At 42.8% G+C, this 18,145-nt stretch overlaps 1 protein-coding gene across 7 annotated transcripts in view; it reads right to left on the reverse strand.

Annotated features, from left to right (window-relative positions):
* Positions 1 to 18,145, reverse strand: part of PALD1 (phosphatase domain containing paladin 1) — a 195,678-nt gene that overhangs the window by 61,719 nt on the left and 115,814 nt on the right. Inside the window, exon 20 of one of the 7 annotated variants that reach the window (XM_061635278.1) lies at positions 6,096 to 6,168. The exons of the other annotated variants lie outside the window; for them this stretch is intronic. Within the exon in view, the coding sequence (XP_061491262.1) occupies positions 6,166 to 6,168 (3 nt within the window). The 3' untranslated portion in view covers positions 6,096 to 6,165. Of the gene's footprint in view, positions 1 to 6,095; positions 6,169 to 18,145 lie in introns of those variants that run through there. 7 annotated transcript variants of the gene reach the window in all.

Raw genomic sequence — 18,145 nt, forward strand, 5'->3', positions numbered from 1 at the left:
TCCCCAGGGAACAATACATTTTCTATGTAAGGTTCACACTTGATACTGCTGAAAGCTTCAACTTAAATTAGAGTTTATTCATTATATCAGCTCGTCGTTGTTTTTTAAAGTGTTCTCCCCAGCCCCAAAATATTAGAAAAGGGAGGGAGAGAACACTGGAGTTAAATCTGGTGATCTCAGCCAAGCTGAAGTATATGCCAGAAACTCAGATGTGGCTAGACAAGTTCCAGATGCTGAGTGAAAATTAATGCCCATGTTCTGTTTGGGGTTCAGTGTGATCCAGGCAACAAGGTTCACCAGCAATGTTTCTGCAGGGCAATATATAGCTTATGGCTGGATTAGCCTTTGGTCTTTTGCTTGGCACAAAGTTCTCCACTCTTCAAAGGAGTAATGGTTAATTTTACATAAAAGGCCTTATCATTATATAACAGGGCCTGAGATGAAGTCACTCATGGCCAAAGAAATCAAGTTGGCAGGCAACAGACCTGAAGAGGTAACTGCCATCTTCATATGCACCAAAACAATCATGACCCCTGAATCAAGCAGTGATCTTCTGTACTCAGACCTGACTACTGAAGATAGGGAGATCCTTGCACTTGAGGCTGTTGGACAGGAACCTCCAGAGAAACCTCCCAGACCAGTAGGGCCTATAGGGCCAGAACTCCGACCCTCACAGGCACCTTCCCATAAGCCTGAAGAACCAGGTGCTTCCCACGGCACATCACCAGCCTGAACGGAGGAAGAGTGCCCATCTCCGGGCCAAAGGGTTGGCCCTTCAAGGCTCTGAAGTTCTCTTCAAGGGGTGTAGGAGGTGGTCTAGAGACAGAGGTTTCAAAGGCCTCAGTCCACTCCCAACCTTTGTTGGAGCAGATTGCTCACTTGGAGCTCTCCATGGTGTGGCAGTCTTGCCTTGCTTCTAGTCCAGCACTGGACCAGAACATGAAAAAAACAGGACACCAAAGTTTGTATCTTCCATGGCACTTTGTTCCAGTTAAGCCATGCAAACAACTTACACATCGGCCTTGCAGCCACATCTCATGTCACACCACCACCACCACCACCACCACTGTCCTCTCACCTAGACAGGCACCATCAAACACTTGCAGCAGAGCAATGAATAATAAAAGGTCAAGAAGTCAAGTTTGTGGCAGCTTCTCAATTATCCTTTTAATCTGGTGGATAATATTTGCAATGTAAAAAATTGTTCACTTGCTTAGAGACACTGGAATCTGATACAAAAGCATTTTTGCTGTGGGTGTGCCACACCAATGAGGGAAATTAATAAAACTTGAAAGTTCCTTTTACCTGCTGGCAGCTGGCCTAGGGAGAGCCTCATCTTTGGATGGATGGTGTCCTAACCCCTTTTTCTGTGGTTTCCTTCTCCCACTGCAACCCTCTTTGTCCCATCCCACATTGTTCAAGAGGGGAGCCCCAGCCCTCTGGAGAGGCTTTGAGTTTTGAAATTACCAAACACAAGACAGGTGCAAACAAAAAGGTTTCCACCACATTTAGGAGTTTAAATGCTTCTCGCCATCAGACGGGGAACAACCCCAAGGGAAATGAGACAGACAGACAGCATTTGCTATGCTTTTCGCCAGTGCATTTTCAGCATCCATTTGCAAGGGGTTTCCTCACCTAGCAGAAAGCCAATGCATAGTTTACATTGGGGATTAAAATTGGTAATACATTCTACTGAGAAATGTGTTAAACAAACAAAAAATCTAACATCTACAACTTTGGAAGGGGCGGTGTTTTCTTTGACCTGGGGCCTCAATTCTCAAAATCCTGCCTGGCACAGCAGGCGCTGGGCATGCAACTCTTCAGCTATCGGTGCCACACAGTAAAGGCTGTGTGAAAGTAGATGCCATGCACAGAATTTGACACATATTTTCAAGGAAAGTGGATTTGGGGAGTGCCCACAGCATGGTGCAAGAGGCTAATTGCATCAGCCTTCACAGAAGCATTATGAGGCACCTGAAAGTGGAAGTAACCTCTCATTACTGGATTGTAGATAGAGAACTGAAGTGTAAATCCTGGCAGGACTGGAACCACAAATGACTGCACTGGTGGGGCAGATTCATAGTAAAGGGATCCAGTTTGGGGGCAGAGTCAATTACAGGCTAGGCTCCAAGGCAAGGACCTGTCATGGCCTTGAATTCAGAGAAGGAAGAGCCAGCCAAGTTGCATCCACTGTGGAATCAGACCAAGCTTCTCATGCTGGCATTTCAGAAGCAACAGATCCCAAGGGTGGTGCCCACAGAACCTGAGGCTGGTGCTCTGGAGCTTGCAGAAACTGAGCTGGCACAGATGCCGTTCCCCGAGCCTGACTCAGAGGAATCAAGTGTTCCCAATACTACCACACCTGCCAAAATCTGCAGGTGGCATGCCAAGCCACAGAGACGAAAAGAAGTGCTTGTCTGCAGGCCAAGTGGTTGGTTCTTGAAAAGCCACCATATTTAGGCTGGGGGTGTGTGTGAGCTTGGGGAAAGTGGACTGAAGAAACAACGTATGAAGCCTCAGTTTGCATCTGGCCTTTGTCAGGCTCATTTGGAGTTATTCCTGGTGCTGCAACCAGTGGCCTGCCTAGCTCTCATGGGTACATGGTATAGATGGGTTAGAGCAGAAGTCAACACAAAATGGGGCTGGAACATCACTGCAGGTAGACCGACAGCAGCACAGGCAAGTGTCCCAAAGCTGGCAAACCAGGAAGGGAGCAGAGAGGAGCAAGACTACAGTGCCATCAAAGCAAGGGCAGAGCCTAGCTGCTGCCCACACAGTGACACAGGTCTGATCTGGACATTTATAGGTGATAGTGGTGAAGCCATGCTAGAATCTGGGGAAACAGTAATGTGCCCCTGCCCTTTTGTATGTATTCTTGTATGGCTGACAGCATGCATAGGCCAGGAGTTATTGGCACACGGAGCAGCTAATATGGTCTAAGAATATGCCCTTTGTTCCTTGACTTCTAAAAGATTCAGCAAATTAATTAAAATGCTTGGATGGACGCAGCTGAGGAAGTTGCTTGCGAGAAAAAAAGCAAGGGCAGCAGTTTGGGGATGCTTCCAAAGCAAGCACAGGCAGACTTTAGGCCTGCGGAATCTACCTTTTGTTTCTTTTTAGAACCCTGAGGTCCACCAACCAGATCCATGTGGAGGGGGTGAAGCCAAAACCTACCACACCCTGTCAGATGAGCTGCATATACATGTACAAGCCAGCACCTTGAACTACTGCACATCAGAGCATTTACAGCTTAATTTTAGCGGAGGGAGAATGAGGAAGATGTTACTGTTCATCTGCTGCAAATCAGAAACCATTGCTGATCTACTACAAAGCTACCAGAACATCCTGATTTATCTTCAAGCCCATCCTTAAGATAGAATAAGCCCACAAGGTTTGACTAGCTGGCCTGTGAGTTCTCTTGTGAGCCTTGTTATTCAATATCGGTGATTCTCAAAGTATAAAGCAGGCTTCCCTATGGAGGCATGGATAATTTCTAGATGAGGAGGTGTATGCTCCTCCTGGACAAGCCTCTTCACAGTCCAGATTTTGCCTGTGGGTTGATTTAAACATGGGTGGCCCTCTTAATCCATCCTTTCTTGCATCAAAATGGAACAGAATTAAATTAAAGCCATATGGATCCATATGTACTTTCACTTACATCAGTCCCCTATTTTACAAAATGTGAGTGAATTTTAAAGGAGTTATATATATAAAACATATCCAGTATTCAAAACCCTCACCCAATTTGTCCTTTTTTAAAATGGAAAGTCAGAGAACTACATGAATTGAGACTCAAGCTGATAGGAAGCAGGTGACATTAATGTACAAATTAAGTTTTAGTTTCATCCTCCCAGTGAGTTGTACCCAGATGTCAATGAGAAACTCTCATTTGGCTGTCCTTCTGTGGGGCAGGAGGTAGGGGAGGCGTGGCTGAATCCTTCCCAGGTTACAGCCAGAAAGGTTGCTTGATATGAAAGCCCAATTCAGCACGGATGAAAAGGCGGTGGGGTAGGGACTGAGAAAAATGACCTTGTAATCTCCTCTACTGCCATTCACAATAGGAGAGCTTCAAAATGCAATGTTGATTCAGTGTTCCATCAAACTCAGTGGGAGGTTTGTCATCGATTTCAATATAAGATCAGGATCGAGTTGTAAGCCACTGTCACAGACATGTTATTCAGCTATGTCCTACGCAACAGAGCATACATTAACGCTTTATTTTTATGACACTGCTTTTTTTAAAAAACCACATCCTTAAAAAATTTCATAGAAGCCACCACAAATCCACTTCTCTGTCTAAACCTACCACTTAAGTTATTATCCAAATGCACATTATAAGCACTGTGACAGTCCAGCTGCCTTGCACAGTGCTTGACAGAAATACAGCCACTAAAATTCATTGCTCAGTTCACATGGGAATTTGTGAATGAGCCTCCACACACTGAAAAGCCTCCAGGTGGCTACCAAATACGATAGCTGCCATAGACACTTGATGGTGCCCCCCTCTGAGCCCCCTCTTAGTGCCATCGTTTTCTTGGCCTCCCTCTAGCTTCTTGGATCTCGATCATTAGAGGAAACAAGACAATACTTGCAACATCCTTGCTGTTCTCTGCCGATCCCAATCAAAGAAGCCAACAGGTGTTGACAGGGAAAGTGAGCCAGTAGAAGGGTTGGTGGCCCTGAGAAAATGTTAGCTTCTATAGCAGCCTTCTCCAGCGCAGTGCCTTCTGGATGTTTGGAACTGCAACTCCCATCAGCACCAGCCAGCATGATGGTGCTGGCTGGGGCTCACGGGAGTTAGTCTAAAACATTTGGAGGCCACCAGGTTGGAAAAGACTTTACTTACTTACTTACTCTTACTTATTTACTTACTCTCACTCACTCACTCACTTTATTAGATTTATATCCCGCCCTTCCTCCCAGTAGGAGCCCAGGGTGGCAAGGTTGTTGTATAGCCATCTGCAGAGACCAATGTGGATCACTAGAAGCTTCTCACCCCATTGAGTGTTCATCCTTAGACTATGTGTAAACTAGCCCTTAAGTATTAAGACAGTTTATTCTCCTCATTTACTGTTTCCTTCCCTATCTGATAATTCCACATTTGCTTGTAGAAACAGGGGGATTTTAAAAATTAAAATTTCATTTAAGATGTTTCTTTTATGAACACATACACCACCCTTTCTCCCACGATGGCCCTCTGAGTGCACTGTGTTTTAAACATACAAAGGCACTATCATTCAACAGTTCAAATATCACAGGTGTACTGTTTTTTATTTATATTTAATTAATCAATTTATATCCCACCTTCTAGAGAATTTCTCACAATGCAGCAAACAGTATTAACAACAGTAATCTATACAATAAAACAAGCAGTCAGAACAATATTTCCTAAGATTTAGCCTAGCACAGCAGTAGAAATCAGACACACTCTTCAAGAAAAAGCCAGTACAAAAAGTTACGTCTTCTGATGTTTCTGGATAGCCTGCAGGGTGTAGCATTCAGGATACACAGGGAGAAACACGTTAAACCCACCCACACAGGATATGCTTTAATGGAGCTTTTCCCAACCTTTGGGTTCCCAGATTTTGTTGGCCTACAACTCCACCAGCCCCTGGCAGCATGGCCAATGGTCAGGAATGATGGGAATTGTAGTCCAACAACATCTGGGGGCCCAAAGGTTGGGAAAGGCTGCTTTAAAACCTGCATCCAAATGATGACGGGAGTAAAGCTTCTAGACAAAAATAAAGTAAACCTTGACAATAACTACAACAACCTCAATGAAATGAAATCAGTTAATCCAAATTCACATGCAACCTGGGTATCCTCTAAAACAGCAAGCTGTTCTCCCGCCAAAGACACACCTACATGCCTCCTGCAACTCAGTGCTGCACATATTGCTCTTGGCTTTGTTACATGAAAACAGGCAATATGAAAATAACAGGTGCAGTAGCAGCTTGCCATATCATGAGATACACTTGATTATAAATTCTCTTACTAGTAGACCTATGATGCAATAAAAAGATCACCTTTAACACAGAACCAATACACAACAAGATGATCCACATGACAAACTTATCTTCTTCCTTTTGCATGTTTTGATGGCCTGTGCATTGCCTGCAGAAAAAGTCACAATTTTTCAGGTAGCTGGTCTTTGACCCAGAAGGTTTACTGAGAAGGAACAAACAAGCATGCATTAAAAAAACAGACCTAGGGACTTGAAACAAAGTCAAGAATTTTGCTTCTCTTAGGAGTTCTGAAGACTTTATCCCAGGATGAGCCACTCCCCTGCTCACGGTTTTTAGTTATATTTTACAAATTTAGAGACTACTTCACAGGCTGAAGTCATCAAAGCAGTGTACAAAAATGAAATATGATAAAGTACAACTAAAAATACAAATTCTACTAAATATAAGACCATTCCTACAACCTCTAAAAAGAAGAAAATCATTTCTTCCAGATGTATGATTAATACTCCATAAATGACTGGGTCACACTTCAGGGAACACAAAAATGTCTTTAGTAGGTGCCTAAATGTCATGATGCTAGGCACCTGCCTAATTTCAGCTGATAATTCATTCCAGAGGGTTGGATCTGTAACACTAAAAGCCTGATTTCTAGTACAAACTAAGTATACCTTTGAGGTATGCAGTACTCTCAGCAGTGCCCCATATGAGGAGCACAGTTGCTGGGCAGGGATATATAGGTTACACTAGCATATATGCTGGGCTCCTGCTGGGAGGAAGGGCGGGATATAAATCAAATAATAAATAAATAAATACCTATATACTATACATATACTATATATGCCCACCTGGACTCCTGCTGAGAGAAAGGGTGGAATATAAATCTAATAAATAAATAATACTAGGGAAACAGGGTGAGTTACTTCACTCTCTCTGCAGGCTATGGTCACACTATAAGAGAGAGAGGATATATGCCAAACTTCCAGGTGATGTACTCAGCTTGCTTTATGCAGCTGTTTCGGAGGTTCACAAATCCATGGCCAAGGCTAAGCTGGGGAGTGGGGCTCTGAAGTAATTATTCACATGCAACCTGGGTATCCTCTAAAACAGCAAGCTGTTCTCCCGCCAAAGACACACCTACATGCCTATGAGTGAGATACCAGGTCTCACTCAGCCATGAGGCCTTACCAAAAGAGTCATTGCTCACAGCCATATGAGCAAGATACCAGGTCTTCCAGTCTCCAATTTCAGAAGAAAAAGAAATGGTCCATATTCCAGCGCATCATCTGCTCCAGAGAGTTAGGGCCAAACTAGACACAATATATCATTAGAAACAATCTCGAGTTTGGGGGGGGGGAGAGAGAGAAGGTGTGTGTGTGTGTATGTGTGATTTTCATTTGAACTACAGTTCATGTGGAGAGGAGGTTTAACTAGAGATGTGATGGCCTGAAGGAAAAAGCAACAATGGGAGGTGTTCCCATTTATTAGGGAAAAAACAGTCCCCCCTCCTAATTTTTCCACTTTTTTCCCCAGGCCTTCACATCTCTAGATTTAACCCACACACCTATTAGCCCTACACATGCACTGTGGTTCTAATGAAAGACTGCCCTGCTATGCTTGCTATTATTATCTTTATTATCATCATCATCATCATGCTGATTCAAATCAGATGTGGTTCCTAAAATGATGTGTTCATGGTGTATAATTTAGCCCTTAGGGTACAAAAAAGTTGTGTGTGTGTGCACAGGTTTAGGAACATCATAAGTTGCCTTATGACCAAGTCAAACCATTGCTCCATCTAGCTCAGTATTGTCTCCACTGACTGGTAGCAGCTCTGGCAGGAGATGCTGGGGTTGAACCTGGGACCTTCTGCATGCAAAGCAGATGCTCTGCCACGGAGCTACAGTCCCCCATCTCCTTGCATCCCTCCTCCTTCAGAAATAATGGAGAAGTTATTCTCAAGGTTTGTGGTCACTTTCAAGACACAGTTTACACTGGCCATATATGGACATTCAGTCCAAAGCAGTTAAGCCCCAGTTAAATTAATCTGGCAGACACTGGAGGGAGGGTGAGGAGGGATAAGACAAAGAGGCAGCAATTCACACAGGACAAGAAAAGAGGAGGGAAAGAGCACCATTGTTTTAGAAGCAGAGTCTGGGGCAGGCACTTCAGCAAGGTCAAAGTGACCACATCTGGCTGTGATCAGGTCACCAGCACGAGTTGCAAAAAAAAAAACCTCATGGAAAGCTGGGAGAGGGGAGGCCCAGGTGATGACAGAAGGTCTAAGCAAGAGCAGATTTAGCAAGAGAAAGGCAGAGATAACAGTTTTACCCACTTACTTGTTTGAGGGAATATTTGAAAAGTTAACAGCAGAGAGCCCATTCTCCCCTTGACCTTTCACTGACCTTGCTGAGCTGGAGAGAGGGAGCTTTTTCCCAATATTGTGGCATGGCTCAAAGATTGCCATTTCAGAATTTTGGAACATGATTTTAAAAGGCACCTGAACTTATGTTTTTAAAAAGTGGGGGAAGGGAAAGACCTAAAACATCCACCAGTGTTTAGGAGAGAGCCAGGGCAGGGCTTCCTCCCCTGCCACCTGGAAACCATTTAGTCCAGAGGAAAAAAGAAAAAGAAAGCCCATTGATTTTGCTAAAAACCACATTCCAGGCCCCAGAGTCAGCCTTGCTTGATCCTCAGGGTGAAAACAGCAGCAGTTGAAGAGTGCAAAGACAACCCAAAGCAACCTGATTCAAGCAATTACTCCTGTGATTTAGTATTGGGCAGATGTTAAAACATTTCCATATTAGTACATAATAAACCACTTAAGTCTCAAAGGACCACAGCACTTTTTCATCATATAATAATATAATAAAATTTTATTTATGAGTCGCCTATCTGGCCGAATGAACGGCCACTCTAGGCGACGTACATAACACAGTAAAATACAATATAAAAACAATGAGGACCACAATCAATAATTAATCTAAACACCACCCTTCCAGTTAATAACAACATTAAAAGCTAATCTGCCCTGGAGATCCCGTAGGCCTGCCTGAATAGCCAGGTCTTCAAGGCCCGGCGGAAACCTATCAGGGAGGGGGCATGGCGAAGATTGAAAGGAAGGGAATTCCAGAGGGTGGGGGCCCCAATAGAAAATGCCCTCTCTCTGGTCCGCACCAGCCTAGCTATTTTAACTGGTGGGACCGAGAGGAGGTCTTGTATGGCTGATCTTGTCGGGCGGCATAATTGGTGACGCTGGAGGTGCTCCTTCAGATAAACTGGGCTGAAACCGTATAGGGCTTTAAAGGTCAACACCAACACCTTGAATTGGGCCCGGTAAACAACTGGCAACCAGTGTAGATCTATCAACACCGGAGTATGATCACGGCGACGGCTGTTCTTAATCAAACGTGCCGCCGCATTCTGTATCAGCTGTAATTTCCGGACCGTTTTCAAGGGTAACCCCACATAGAGCGCATTACAGTAGTCTAAGCGGGAGGAGACCAGGGCATGTATCACCCCTGGGAGCAGATGGATAGGAAGGTACGGTTGCAGCCTCCGTATTAGATGTAATTGATACCAAGCTGCCCGGCTCACTGCCGAAATCTGAGCCTCCATGGACAGCGGAGAGTCAAGAATGACCCCAAGGCTGCGGACCTGGTCTTTCAGGGGTAATCTTACCCCATTGAACACCAGGTCTATATCTCCTAACCTTCTCTTGTCTCCCACGAGTAACACCTCGGTCTTATCGGGGTTTAGTTTCAGCCTATTCCCTCCCATCCATCCACTTACGGCTTCCAGGCACTTGGACACGGTGTTCACAGCCAACTCTGGTGAGGATTTAAACGAGAGATAGAGCTGGGTGTCATCCGCATATTTATTTATTATATTATTTTATTATTTCAATTTATATACCGCCCTTAGCGAAATAGCTCTCAGGGCGGTGAACAAACAAACATATTGGTGACACTGCAGCCCAAATCTCCTGATGATGGCCCCCAGCGGCTTTACACAGATGTTGAATAGCATGGGGGAGAGGATAGAACCCTGTGGGACTCCACAATTAAGAGGTCAAGGGTCTGAAACCTCCTCCCCCAATGCCACCCGTTGGTGCCTGTCTGAGAGATAGGAACGGAGCCACCGTAAAACAGTGCCCCCATTCCTAATCCCTCCAGGCGATCTAAAAGGATACCGTGGTCAACGGTATCGAAAGCCGCTGAGAGGTCCAGGAGGACGAGCAAGGTATATTCTCCCCTATCCAATGCCCTCCTCATATCATCCACCAGAGCGACCAAGGCTGTTTCAGTTCCATGTTCAGTCCTGAAGCCCGATTGGAATGGATCAAGATAATCTGCTTCATCCAAGTGTGTCTGTAACTGTTTGGCCACCACTCGCTCAATCACCTTGCCCAAGAATGGTAGGTTAGAGACTGGGCGGAAGTTATTCAACTCTTGGGGATCCAAGGATGACTTTTTCAAGATAGGCTTTATTACTGCCACCTTGAGGGCTGATGGCATTGCACCCTCTTCCAAGGATGCATTTACCACTGCCTTGATCCCTTCGCTCAGCTTCTCTTTGCAGCTCATAATGAGCCATGAAGGGCAAGGATCAAACAGACAGGTGGTTGGCTTCACAGAAGAGAGCACCTTGTCCACTTCCTCAGAGGGAAGAGGCTGAAACCGATCCCACCATTTAACCGGAATGCAACTGGCCATGTAAGTATTGAATCAAGGGTTAAAAGGCTTGCAGAAACACCCAAGCAGAACTGAACTGAAAGCACTCACTTTATTTCAGGAACCTTTTCGTCAAGAGGCACCCACTTCTCAACGATTTCTCAGCAATGACTGTAAAAGGTTCACTTGGCTCATTTACATTAGGAACGGGGAACCTCACACCTGGGGGGCCAAATGCAGTCCTCAGGACTCTCCCCCAAGCCACACCACCTCCTGGCCCTGCTTCTCACCCCCCTTGAGTGTTTTTGCCTGGCTAGAATGTGTCCAACTCTGATACTGCCTCTTGCTTGCCCAGATGGAGGATAAAGAGGTGTGTGTACAAAGGTTAACATTTACATTCATTGCTCCACCCACTTTTGCCTCTGGCTGTGCCCACCACTGGCATCTGGCCCCCCCAAATGTTGTCCAGAAGGTAATGCAGACCTCAAGCTGAAAAAGGTTTCCCACCACTGATTTTCATTGTCATTTCTTGCAGGCTTCATTTAGCCTCAGTGGTATCATCACACAGCCAACTCTGGCTATGTAGCATCATTATGTCATTCTATCATGGCATGGTCTCTTGCATAACTAAATTCAGAGGGAGAAAGAATCAGTATCTAAAAGAAACATGCTAAAGAGGTAGCAGTGAACAGGATGAGAAAATGGTGAATATTTTCACACACAAATTTGTTTTCCTTGGGAAAAAAATATCTACACATACCATCAGCCACAAGCAATATTTTGGACTGATTATCACAACAAGAGAATAACTAGCAAAACACTACATCCAAGATTCCTTTTACCAGCACAACACAGGATTGACTGTGAGACCAATCTTACTTATTACACATGATGTGGAATTTAGTATTTCAAGGTCAAGTAATTTCTATCATCACAGTTGTTGCCTAAAAACAGACTACTGGATGTAGCCAAGAGCAGCAATCCATAAATTTTGGAAAGGAGGCTACACATGAAGTTGAATGGTGGTGGATTCATCACAACCCAGTTAATGCCCATTTTGATTTCTAGCCCATGCTAATCTTAAGGCAACCAATAAAAATAACCTTATCACTTAAAATATCCAAACTAGGATTTTCTCTCCCGATCATTTTACAGATGGGCCTAGATTCAGCAAGTACAGCAATTAAACAGCGTATTAATGACAATGATTTTCAACATCATTTAATGCAAATTAGAAACCAAAGACATAATCCTAAATTTTTCACTTTAATGATTTATTTATCGACTTTGGAATTACCTAAATATAGGAGAGCTTTTACGTTAGTTAGGTTGAATATACTTCCCTCTGCTTTGTTAATGGGTAGATATAACAAAACACCCTATTCCGAAAGACTATGCCCATGCGGAGCTGATGAGATCGAGACCAATGAACATGTGCTTTTTCGTTGTTCCTTTTATCATGACTTAAGACAGCAAATACTTGTGCCCATTTTAAAGTCATTACCTGTTAGATCAGAAAGATTTTATCCAGACTATTTGCTAGGGGATTTTTCTCCCCAGGTCACTTTTGCAGTAGCTAAATATACATCTGCTGCAATTCATTGGAGAAAGTTATGTGTCAAGTGACAGTTACTTTTTAAATATTTTAAAAATACAATTTCTGTACATATATGCAATTTTTCCTGCCGTTGTTGTTTTTATGTATAACTGGTCTTCGACTGTAATAATAAAGATTTGATTTGATTAACCTTATCACTTCCATTCTTCACTCACCAGAAGGCACATACATCAAGGGGTTTTCACACGACAGAACAGATTCCAAAAAGATGACCAGATAAAAAAGGCAAATGAGCACGCATGAAGTGTGTTAGGTAACAGCACACAAGCACTGGTGCAGCATACTGGCTAAGAGACTGAGCCACATAGCTGGTTCAAATTCCACCCATGCCATGAACTCCCTAGGTAGCCCTTGATAAGTGACTATTATGTCAGCTCCAGCCAATTATATGTGTTTGGGACTTACAAAAATCCCTACCCCACCCCCCAATCATATAGATCATACAGAACCTTTGCTTTTAAATCTTGGCTTTCTATTATTCCAAATACATTCCAAAATAAGTTGTTGACATCTTTTAATTTGCTGATTTGTTATTTTAATTGATGAAGTCTGAAACAGGACATTTAATTTTGGAAACAAAACCATTTTAACCATAGAGATTCTTCCTGAAAAGGAAAGAGATAATTCTCCCCACTGTTTTATCAAAGTATCAAATACCATATAAACAGATTCATAGCTATTTGCATATAGATCATCCTGTTGCTTTGATATTTTAATTCCCAGATATCATATTGGTCCTGATTGTCAATTATAGCAAAAACCATATTTTATCTTTCTTTAAATTTGTTGTTACATTAGTTCCTAAAAAATCTGGTTCGTATTCACTTTAAAGCCAGCCAATATACTATATTCTACCAGTAGCATTTCTATTGCTGCCAAGATAGTTCGTGGATTACTGGCCAAATTTCTGGTGAACTGCTTAGTGCTTGCTGGTTGCTGAACCTTGATCTGATCCAGCAGAGCACTTCTTAATTTCTTAAGCAAAAAGTACATACTCAGGATCAGTTGACAAGATTAGCTATGAATCAAGAGATTCCAAGTATGCACCTTTAACTTGTGAATGTTTTTTTAAAAATAACCAGTGCATTGTAGCATTCTAGTTCTACTAAAAAAAGGAAAAAAAGAAAGACTGTGGAAGTCTCTAAAGGACTGTTATCAGGGGTGAGGAACCTGTGGCCCTCCAGATGTTGATTGTCCCTGACCATTGGCCATGCTGGCTGGGGCTAATGGGAGTTGGATCTGGAGGCCCAAAGGTTCCCCAGCCCTGTAATATATAAATAATAATGCTACTATCACCTCACTAACAGAAATAAAGTCAGGGCATGTCCGTCACACAGGAAATCCTAGGACAGACAAGTTTCTGATATTGCAATATGCAGCCAAACAATTTTGTAGGAGTTAAGGAAGGTATATTTTTTATTTTCCATTATAGGCTGCAAACAATGCTGAAATCATCTGCGTTAAGGATCCTCTGCAATACTGGCAGTGATTTTTTCAAATGTAATTTGAGGATGAAATTTCCCTCCATAACAATACTAACTTTTTATTTATCTGTTGTTAGATTAGAGACACAAATCATATATCCTAACTCCATGCTGACTTTTTTTTTCCAGTGAAGGCCCTATGAGGTACATGCTTGTTATTTTGGAAGATTTCTGCTTTCCTTTTTCCAAAAAACACCACATGGTGCAGGGTTGATTCAAGGTCACTGGAAAGAGAACTCTTTTCACTAAACACAGGAAAAGACTACCTCCTTATGCCCCATTGCTCTGTATTTACATTTTATACCAACTCAGAATAGCTGCAAAACCTAAAGGGCTCCAATGCTGCAACAAAAAAACAAACCTGGGTTCAAAAATGTAAGTTTTGAAAGTTTTGCTATTATGAAGATTGTAAATCAAAGAGAGAAGCCTTTTTTTAAAACTGTTACCAACCATACCAGAGACTTTCATATGTAAAAAGACTCCATCTTCCAGATGCCCTGCTCCCTTTGTATTTAAGGAGGTAATTGCTCAGCTGGGTCCAGCCCATCTACTTCATCAGCCCTTAGCCATCCCATTATTTGTCCTGATCAACTGATATTCATATATATGCCTTTTAATATGGAGGTTTCTTTTAGTTACCACAGCAAATTTATCTATGAATCTGTGAATTGCCTTTCTATGATGTATTCAGGGTATCACACAGTGCTACTGTTATTGCCAGTAAATGGCTGAGACCACAAAATCTGTCCATTTGAGAAAATAAAATCTAAACTAGTGGCCATCAGCATATCTTGTGACAATGGCCTGATTTGAACTGTTAATTATACATTGTTTGAAGTATTTTCTTAGTCTATTCTGAACTTACTACAAAATCAGTTTTATGTGGCAGTGTTCGGACAATATGGTAAGCTATATAAATCATGGCTTACCATAAAGGAGCAGCATGCTAGTGAACACTGTTGAATCACTCCTTCTGCACTCCTACCCCAGCACAAGTGGAAGCAACAAACCATAAGCTTGGACTTACTATGATGTCCAAACCAGCTCTCAGGATTTGCTTCTCTCCAAACAAGCCAGGATCTGAAGCAAAGGTTTATTCTTGGCTTCTCATGTATGGCTTGTTTGGAGATAAACAAATCACAAACACTTACTGTAAATGACTGATAACAGTAGATCCAGGCTCATGGTTTGTTACTTCTGCCTACACTAGGGAAGGAGTGCAGCAGCAAGAGCAATTTGGTTTATGGCTTACTATCAGTGGAGACTGGTGGCCCCACTGTGGGGCAGTGAATCTGCCCCGTATTTTAATCTGAACGTTCAAGGAGCTGTCCAAGCTTGCAACACCTTGGACAGCTCCCTTGAAAGTTTGGACTAAAACCTGGCATGGATGCACTGCTCCACTGACAGCTGGGCCACCAGTCTCCAATGCTAACTACGTCACCTGAACACAGCCACTACATGAACCAGAATATCATTTATTGGGGAAATGTTTGTATCTTGTGGTCACCTTTAAAAAGGTGGTGGTTTTCAGGCATTTCCAAGGCCTTATTTACAATTTAAATGGTTGCTTTTAAAAACTTCCCTTTTGAAGACCCTCATAATTACCAGGTTTTCACATCAAGTTTTATTTGTGCTTTGAACCATCCCAGCTGAAGTGGAATAACCTATCTTTCTATTTCCAATTCAAGTTCTCTGCGGCACCCACTGATAAGAGGGAGATATCAGCAGGCTCAAAGTTTGTAGGGGAACAAAAATTATTTAGAGAGGAACCTTACAGGAGGAACTCCCCCCAAAAAAAACAGCCTTAAGAGTGGCCGCAGAATGTTGACTGAGGGGGGAATCCAGGTGGGAGGGGTGAATGGAATAGAGTAACTAAAACAGGAAGAGGGAGGAAGTGACACAGAGACAGAATAAAACTAGAGAACCATCTCATGGTCTGCCAGGTTATTTCCTGGTTTATACTGAGAAGCTATTTTAAAATGCCCCTGGGGAGGGCAGTGAGAGCTGCTCATAGAAATCAGTTTTAGGACTCCAAGATTTTAATGTGGCTGGTATTTATTCAAGTATCTCTATCCCATTCTAAAAACCCCAAGTGGACTGCGAGAGGGGGGCACAGAATGCTGACTGAATGTTAAAAGCCAGAAAAAGGTGGGAGGGGAATGGAATGGCTGAGACAATGAAGAGAAACACCCCGCTGCAATATTTTGCTGCAGGGCCCTAGTTGTTCTGTACAAATCATATAAGTTCCCCTCGAGTATGCTGATCAGTTGTTGGTCAATTTTTTTGTCACCTCACTTTTAAATATATATTTATATTCTAACGTAAATGCAAATAATCTCACTATGTCACTGTATTTGTGAGAATGAAACTCACAATTTCATTACAGCATAATGCTTTCATTCAGTAGGTGTATTGCTTGGCAGTGACAGGATGTTGCTGCTGCTGCTGCTGTTTGATTAGTGATGCTGCTGAAGTGTTGAATAGTGTGTGTGCATGTGGAAGGGGAAGGTGGAATACCATGAACACATTATGAGCTAAGTCCTAAGCTTCTCAGAAATGGAGGGTCAGGCTGAAATGGACTCAGCCCACCATACGACAGACATGAGGAAGGAACCACCATCAGGGGCTGCCATTATACCCTACAGGCTAATGCCTATTCCTAACAGCAATGCAAGGGACCACGGAAATCAAACCTAGGAGAGCTCACCCATCTCTAGTTTCAGTTGAAGTTTTTTTTCCCTTTAGAGCCCTTTATTTAATTCTATTGGGGGTTTTAGATTGTAGATTTTCAATATTGTACATTGCTTCGAGTACCTTTGGGCACAGAGACTGCAGATAAAATACTTAACATATGTATATTAAATAAAATAAGCTTCAATCAAGGAAGGGCAATCAGGTGTTGAGATATAACATATGTCGTGCTGTCCAAAATGGATTTTGCCCAAGTCAAAAAGAAGAGGCCACAGCTCAGTGCTAGAGCACATGGTTTGTATGCAGAAGGTCCTAGGATTTAATCCTGTCATCTTCAAGTAGAGCTGAGCAGTACAAGGGAAATCCTCTGCATACAGCACCCAGGACTGCAGACACAGTGCCCTTTGGTGGATCTGTGCTGTCCATACACTAGCAAACAGTTGACTGTTGCTGTCAGCTCTGACAATCCTATTGTTTAGGAAGTGAAAAGGCTGTTTTGGTCACCTCGTCCTTCCCTTCCAGTGAGTGATTAGAAATTAGGTGGGGAGATGCTAGCATGCAGCATAGCACTTGTAAGCATTACTATATCAGGTTCATTGCTGGCTTTAGTAATTCTTGGTAATTCTTGTACGGACTGAGCTAACAAAAGGGGAAAAAAACACTAGCTCTCTATGTGGTTACAGTGTTGGACTAGTAACCTGGGAGACCAGAATTCAAATCCCTACTCAGCCTTGAAGCTCACAGGGTGACCTCGGGCCAGTCACTATCTCTCAGCCTAACCTACCTCACAGGGTTGTTGTGAGGATAGAAGTGAGAGGGAGGAGAAACATGTACACCACCTTGAGCTGTTTGGAGGAAAGGTGGGATATAAATAAATAAATATTAAATGCATTTAAAAAGTGTTCACAATCTAGAATATGAAGACATTTAATATTAAAACAGTTTCTTCACTGTGTTTAAAAAGCACACACAACATTCGGACATGCTGACAAAGATTCAGACACCTTCACAAAGAGATTTTTAAAGAAACTTTTTGTCTTTCACTGTACCATCCAAAAAGGCTGTGTCCATAGACTTTATGAGAGCTTGATTGTTGCAACCTGCCATCTAGTGGCACTCTCAACTAAGTACACCCTGAAAATCCACATAATGACAAAGGACCATAGGGAGATGGAACCAGGATTCAGGAATACATCAGTCTGAATGCTGAATTTCATTTTTATTAACATAAGAAAAGGGGGGAAAGCTTCAAAGCAACAAGGTCTTCAGAAGAATGAAGCTTAGGACCAGAACAGGATGTTGGACTAAATGGGCCTTTGGTCTGATCCAATACAAGTCTTCTTGTGATTTTATAGGAATGCAACCTTAGAAGACCCTTTGTCATACAAATAGGCATACAGAAAGCTGCAGCGTGGAAGAAAGATGAGGGAATAGAGCCCCTAGTAAGGGAGAGCCACCATCTCCCAGATTTAAGACCCTTTTCATTCCCCCGCCAGCTACAGACTGTTGATTCTCATAAACACTAGACACACTTAGCAGGGGGCCAGTGATGTGCAAGCTAGCCAACATCTGTCAAGAATAGGGATGGGCAAGAAATTAGATTCAGTTTGCATTTCAAGCTGAATCTATCAAATTTGCCCTCTCTGGAACAATGAGAACTGAAATACAGCCATCCTTTGAAATTTACACATTTGAATTTTTGTAAACAAAATACAC

This window comes from Rhineura floridana, chromosome 7 (genome assembly GCF_030035675.1).
Source record: "Rhineura floridana isolate rRhiFlo1 chromosome 7, rRhiFlo1.hap2, whole genome shotgun sequence".
Taxonomy (NCBI): Eukaryota; Metazoa; Chordata; class Lepidosauria; order Squamata; family Rhineuridae; genus Rhineura; species Rhineura floridana.